General features: G+C 44.2%; 1 protein-coding gene across 2 annotated transcripts; it reads left to right on the top strand.

Annotated features, from left to right (window-relative positions):
• The first annotated feature begins 2,129 nt into the window (after positions 1-2,129).
• On the top strand, positions 2,130-6,390 carry RAB29 (RAB29, member RAS oncogene family). 2 transcript variants are annotated; one of them, XM_068986352.1, is made up of 5 exons: positions 2,130-2,253; positions 4,104-4,175; positions 5,352-5,533; positions 5,826-5,947; positions 6,226-6,390. In XM_068986352.1, the coding sequence occupies exons 1-5, from the start codon at positions 2,130-2,132 to the stop codon at positions 6,335-6,337; spliced, it is 612 nt and encodes a 203-aa protein (XP_068842453.1). In that variant the 3' UTR covers positions 6,338-6,390. The 2 variants fall into 2 exon arrangements, with proteins under 2 accessions (XP_068842453.1, XP_068842454.1); XM_068986353.1 differs by lacking the exon at positions 4,104-4,175.
• Positions 6,391-6,717: the final 327 nt, after the last annotated feature.

Below are 6,717 nucleotides of genomic sequence, written 5' to 3'. Positions count from 1 at the left end.
ACAGTTAAATTTATAGAAATAAAGAATGGACTAAATAGTGGTGACTAAGGGCTGGAGGGAGGGAGAAATGGGGAGTTAATAATCAATAGGCATAAGATTCATTTAAGCAAGACGAATAAGTTCTAGAGATCTCCTGTACAACACCGTAGCTCTAATGCACACTTAAAATTTGTATTTTTATATTGCTGTGACTGCATAATTTAAAACTTAAAAAAAAACTTACAAGGTAGGTCTCATGTTAAGTGTTCCTACCACAGTAAAATAAAAAATTTCAGGTCTGAGTGGAAGGAAGAAATGATGAGGCCAGTGACAGAAATAGTTGTTTTTGAGGTGAATCTGTGAAAGGGAGGCTCTGGCAGGACAGCCAACTAAAAGTACCTTTATATCAGTTGAGCAAAACTGATTGGAGATGAAGATATAAATAAAACTTAGACAAAGAGAAATGTGATGCCAAGGGCAATTCACCAAAGTAAAAAGTTTTAAGAATGATCAGCTCAGGGACCAAGAATCAAGCCTTTAGAAATACTTAAAGAGTGATAGGATGAAAGGAAATGGTGAAATAAGGTGATCATCAGAGAAGAAGGAGGCTGAACAAGAAAGAACGGCGTCACTAAGTCACATGAGAAGCAAATTTCAAGAAATTGTTCACTATGTCAAAGCCAACGGAAACTGAGAAAAGACCATTGGGAAGGAAACTGGGACATTCCAAAAAGATGAGAAGCCTAGCCTGACCTTCCCTACCTGGTTAACAAACATTGTGAATCATGCTGATGGTCTCTCCTCGAGGTTAAGGTCAAGAGACCCGAGCAGGGTTGATTTTTTTCATCTTCCTGTTGCTTTCTCTTCTATTCTTGGGAAAAGCATAGAAAATGGAGATTATTTTGTTTGCCATGAAGCTCATGTCCACTTAACTCCTACCTAAAGGGCAGGCAGGTCAGAAGTTACAGACTAAAAAATTAAAAATATTCACAAAACTGTAGTTTAATCATTATTCATGAGCAACAGCAAAAACAAATGGAGGAGGACTGGCAGTGTACTTCAGTCAGCTTCCAACGCAAATGGTGAGAGCGGTGTAGTGTGACTGAAGATTGTGCAAGTGAGAATGAGGAACCGTCTGTTGTTTTCTGTCTTTACTGCAGTAGCAAGTTATTAAATATTAATAACTAACATTTAACGACATGGGATTTCCTGAATCGGTCTTTTAATCTGTCCTTGAATTTGACTGGTTTGAGGTCTTTTGGGGTGGGTATGTCTATCTATCCATTTGGAAGAATAGGAAATGGACTTGAAGCATGAGGGATGAGGCTTGAGCTTTTATTAGTGGAAATAATATATGGAATCTATGGAATAATTTTTTTAATCTTAGCTCCATGAAACTTTTATTAAAGATGAGACATGTATGTGGAGACAGATTTAGGAAGGTTAGATCATGCCGAACAAACCGCTTTCTGAAGGATGTTTTCTATCCCAGAATTATTTAAAAATAAAATTCCAAACCATTGAAGGAGTTTGAAACTAAGTGTATTTAAAAAAAAAAATAGCGTATAAACTACACTCCCAGGAATCCATGCGGGCGAGTCGCTGCGCTCGGCAAGCAGCCTTCGCCGCAAGGTACGCTGGGAAGTGTAGTGCGCCAAGCGACGCTGCACGTGACACGCGGAGGCAGGCGAGGGGACCGCGCCACCTGAGGCGGTCTGGGGTCCGGGGGAGGCTAGGCATACGGCTCTCTTTCCCCCCCGAATTTGGTCTGTGCAGTTAGGGGATGGCCCCCATCTCCTCCCCACCGTGAGGTGAAATAAGCTGGCCGTGTTCCGTCGCCCGCCGGAGCAGCTCCGGGGAAGTCCGGGAGAGTAAGGCATCGTGGTGCCTCGCCGCTTTCCTCGGCGGCCGGGCGGGCAGGGGAAGAAGGTAACAGCCCGGGGCTCAGAGCCTGCGCCCTGCGCCCCGCCCAGGCTGCGGCGGCGCGGGGAGGAAGCGCGTCTAGTTGAGCGCAAAGTTTCCTTTTATATTTTTTGCTTTCTCTTCAGAGTCGCCCTAACGGGCCATGGGGCGGGTATGCCACACTGCAGTTTGAGCGGGGGTCCCTAGACCAAGGGGTGAAAATAAGCGAGCCCCCCATCCCCCTAGCCATGAGCAGCCGCGACCACCTGTTCAAAGTGCTGGTGGTGGGGGACGCCGCGGTGGGCAAGACGTCCCTGGTGCAGCGATATTCCCAGGACAGCTTCAGCAAACACTACAAGTCCACGGTGGGAGGTGAGACGCTGCGAGGGGCGGTCGGGGGAGCGGCCGGGGTCCTGCGACTAGCCGCGGACTGGAGTGGGCTGGGGGCCGGGGGTTTTGCCGGCTTTAGGTCCTTCCCCGGGCCAGGAAGGAGCTGTCTGAGACCCTGGTGTTTGATGTGCATGTCTCTCGGCGCGGGGGGGTGGGGGGATGGGGGTGGTTTCCAGTTAAATTTTCCCAGTCAGAGCTGTCTCGAGAGAGAAAGGCAAAGTGTCACGGTAGGAAATGGGGAAGGGTGGGTGAGAAAATGAGCAGTTGCTGCGTTTCGCTGGGGAACTGTGAACTCAAGCCTCCAGCCTTCCTAGCGGTCACCGGCAAATCTCTGCGACAAGCGGACTCCACTGAGACCTTCTGGAGAACCTGGTTAGGTACCATCTGGGGCTGCTGTTCTACCTTTCACGAGAGTTACAGACAGCTGTTAAAGGAACAAAAGGGTGTTTAACCTGGCCTCAAGGAGCCTGGCTTCGTTATGGAGATGCCTGCCCAGGAGAGCACTTGGACACTGTCAGAGGCTGATGAGCTGTGTGGTTTTTGTCCATTGATTGTTTAAAGACAACCTATTCCTAGTGTAAAATATACCACTTTTCTATTTTCCCACCCCTTTTTCTCTCAAACCAGGGAGGCAAAGGACAAAGGGGACACCAGGAGTTAATTCACTTCTTTCCAGGTGTGGCCTTTGGACTCAACTATCTTTCCAGAAGTAGGAGAATGCTTTTTAATTAAAAGTTTACCTGGGGAGAGCTGGTGAAGAAGAAAAATAACAAACATTTATTTATCTCCATTAAAAGAACTTTTGTAATACAAATTTTGAAAATGTACACTAGTGTTCATTATGGAATTTTTAAAAATTAACATGCAATTAAGACATCTTCCTTAAGAGCATCCATCAAAATGAAGGGTTTTAAGTTTCAAACAAACAAACAAATAAGTAACATGAGGGCCTCTGATTCACGGATTTGGTTTCAAAGTATCCCCCTAATTTTTAACAATTGCTCTAGTTTTCCTTTAGTAAAGAATATAATTGACTGGCTATTTTTTTCAGTGTTTATTCTAAATTTCCCCTAGCTTTCATTTCTGTCATAGATGTGAAGAAATATATTTCCAAACATCAGAAATTATCCTGTTTCTGTCTTTGTCAAACACTCTTCCCCCTTGGCCTTAACTCATGGAGTCTCAGCATCTACAGATGTGGCAGGAGCTTCCAGCACAGCTCTTAAGCATCACCCATGGGGTGAATCCTCTGGGACCTTTTCACTTTATCTCATTCCTGCCCAGGATAATTCCTACAGCTTTATGAAGGATGTAGAATTCCCCCAAGGGTGTGATTTTCTCATAATACAATTGGGTTAGAAACCAACAGTGAAATTGAACGTGGAAAATGCAAAGGCCAACACACTTACCTCATTTCTGTCTTCTACCTCATCATCCCTTCCCTGAGAAAGCCCCCTAAATCTTCCAAAAACTGTTTAACCTGAGATAAGGAGTTGTTTTTGTAATTACTCTCACCTAATATTCTCCAATTGAGTTTTCTCAGCCTGAGCCAACTGTCTGAAAAGAGATAAGGCAATATTAGTAGGATCAAATAATTGGTTTGACAAGAGAGTAAAAGCCAGAGATGCCTTCAGAAGATGCATGTGAATTATATGTCCCATATTTAGTACATGGGTGTGGTCCATTGAGGGCTTAAAATAACCAAATAAACAAACAATGAATGAATTTGATTGGAGTTGTGTGTCCCTAGGGTTGTATCTGCATGTTTGATATGACTTTGTGGACTTTTTAAAGGTAAACTTTATTCAAGTATATTATACATATATTTTCAGTGGATTTTGCTCTGAAGGTTCTCCAGTGGTCTGACTCAGAGATGGTGCGCCTCCAGCTGTGGGATATTGCAGGTAGGATGGGAAAACGGGACAAGAATAAGGGGAGACATTTTGGTTTAACCAGCAAGCTTTCAGAGAAAAAGTAGAACCAAACTTTTTTTTCTGAAGCTGGAATGATCAGACTGCTCTGAGGATATGTAAGCTGAATAGATGTAGAGCTTTTGTAGATGTGTTCTGTAAATGTTTTACCCTGAATAAATATAGAGCAGTCTCTGTGTGGGTGGAGGGGTGGTGAGGTAGTGAACTATGAAGACCATAGGCGGATGCTCCCGCAGCAGGCAGAGGGTGCTCTTTCTAAGGTTTCCAGCTAACCTTGGTGAGAAACAAGTGAAAAGAAGACAATAATAATAGCTAAATGGTGTATTAAAAAGCAGACATCACTTTGCTGACAAAGGTCTGTCTAGTCAAAGCTATGGTTTTTCCAGTAGTCATGTGTGGATGTGAGAGTTGGGCCTTTATAGAAGGCTGAGTGCTAAAGAATTGATGCTTTCAAATTGTGGTGCTGGAGAAGACTCTTGAGAGTCCCTTGGACTGCAAGGAGATCAAACCAGTCAATCATAAAGGAAATCAACCCTACATATTCATTGGAAGGACTGATGCTGAAGCTGAAGCTCCATTACTTCTGGCCATCTGATGCAAAGAGTGGACTGATTGGAAAAGACCCTGATGCTGGGAAAGATTGAAATCAGAAGGAGAAGGGAACAACAGAGGATGAGATGGTTGGATGGCATCATAGAGTCAACGGACATGAGTTTGAGCAGACTCCGGGAGATAGTAAAGGACAGGGAATCCTGGCATAATGCAGTCCATGGAATCACAAAGAGTTGAACATGACTGAGCGGCTGAACAACAACCCTTATTTATTATTTGCTAATCACTTTTCTAAGCGTTTTAGATTCACTGACTCATTAATCTTTACAACTAGCCTGTAATAAAAAAAAAAAACCACTGCTTTCCCGCCACTTTACAGATGAGCAATCTGAAGCACTGAAACCTTGACTTATCCAAAGTCACATAGATGGTAAATGACAGAGCAGGAATTTGGAAGTGGATGATCTGGGTACATGGACTCCCCCGCTCCTCATACTGCACTCTTTCCTTAAATGAAGATGGAAAAGGCAGGGTGTCAGAGAGGGTCCCCAAGCTGGTTCTGAGGATCACCTTCTCAAGAACTGTCTTACTTCGCAGGGCAGGAGCGCTTCACCTCTATGACCCGACTTTACTATCGGGATGCCTCAGCCTGTGTTATTATGTTTGATGTTACCAATGCCACTACCTTCAGCAACAGCCAGAAATGGAAACAAGACCTGGACAGCAAGCTCACACTGCCCAATGGAGAGCCAGTGCCCTGCCTGCTCTTAGCCAACAAGGTATGTGGTCAGCTTGGAAAACGGCCCCTGGCTTCAGTCTGTGGTCAGAGAGTAAGTGAATCTAAAATGCACTCTGATTCTAGGTTTCCACTTGCCCTTCTCAAGCTGGCAAAATCTTCTCTACCTCTCTTCAAGAGATGTTGAAACTTTCTTTGAGAAGAACGTTGACTGTAGATTTCTGAGGCTTCTGTTCTAGCCATTGGGGGAACTATTTTAAATCCACGTGTATCTGAGCAATGTTCCTATTCCCAGGAAGTTTATGGTGGTGCCTTTAATTTCTTTTCTTTGCCAGTGTGATCTATCCCCTTGGGCAGTGAGCCGAGACCAGGTTGACCGGTTCAGTAAAGAGAATGGTTTCACAGGTTGGACAGAAACCTCGGTCAAGGAGAACAAAAATATTAATGAGGCCATGAGGTGAGTAGCTTATGCTGTTCTAGGGATAAGCATACAGATTTACCCATCTTTCACTGCAGCATCTTGGACCTTCTTGTTTCTGAGCAAACAAGAACAGACTGAGCCAATGGAATGCCAACTTCTGAAGGCCAGGGATGCTGTCTTTTCTCCTGAGATAATCGGGGACAGTGAGGCATTTAAACCTTGTGGCTTTACTGAATGCCATCTGGTGACAAAACAGACAATATCTGCCATTTCACCATTCAGTTTCTGAGGCTTATATTTTATTTGATTTTTAGAGTCCTCATTGAAAAGATGATGAGCAATTCCAGAGAAGATATGTCTTTGTCCACCCAGGGGAACTACATCAACCTGCAAACCAAGCCCTCCTCCACCTGGGCCTGCTGCTAGTAGCATTTGGCTTGTTTTCCCTCCCAGCTCCAGGAAGTCTTTCTCTTCCCTTTGGTTGCCCATCCAACAGTTGTACTAAGTACATTTGACCTGTCTGCTTGTGACTGTCTGGTAAGGAGAACCATCATCACTAAGAAAAGACACATGAGACCCATGGGCATTTCTGCCTCTTGCTTGCTGCTGGCTTAGAGAGACCAGTGTCTTCTCTCCAAACAAGATCATCTCATCCCTCAGTTTGTGATCTGGGATTGATTTTGTGGCAAGGATTAGAAATTAGCATCTGTGTTTCAAGAAGCATAATTCTCACCTGCTTTTGAGTATATTTTTCCGTTCAATTTATATTGATATCCCAGTCTGATAGGACTTCAGTTACAAGGAAA

The sequence above is a fragment of the Capricornis sumatraensis genome, chromosome 14 (assembly GCF_032405125.1).
Source record: "Capricornis sumatraensis isolate serow.1 chromosome 14, serow.2, whole genome shotgun sequence".
In the NCBI taxonomy this organism is placed as follows: domain Eukaryota; kingdom Metazoa; phylum Chordata; class Mammalia; order Artiodactyla; family Bovidae; genus Capricornis; species Capricornis sumatraensis.
This window is presented reverse-complemented; position numbering and strand designations above follow the sequence as displayed.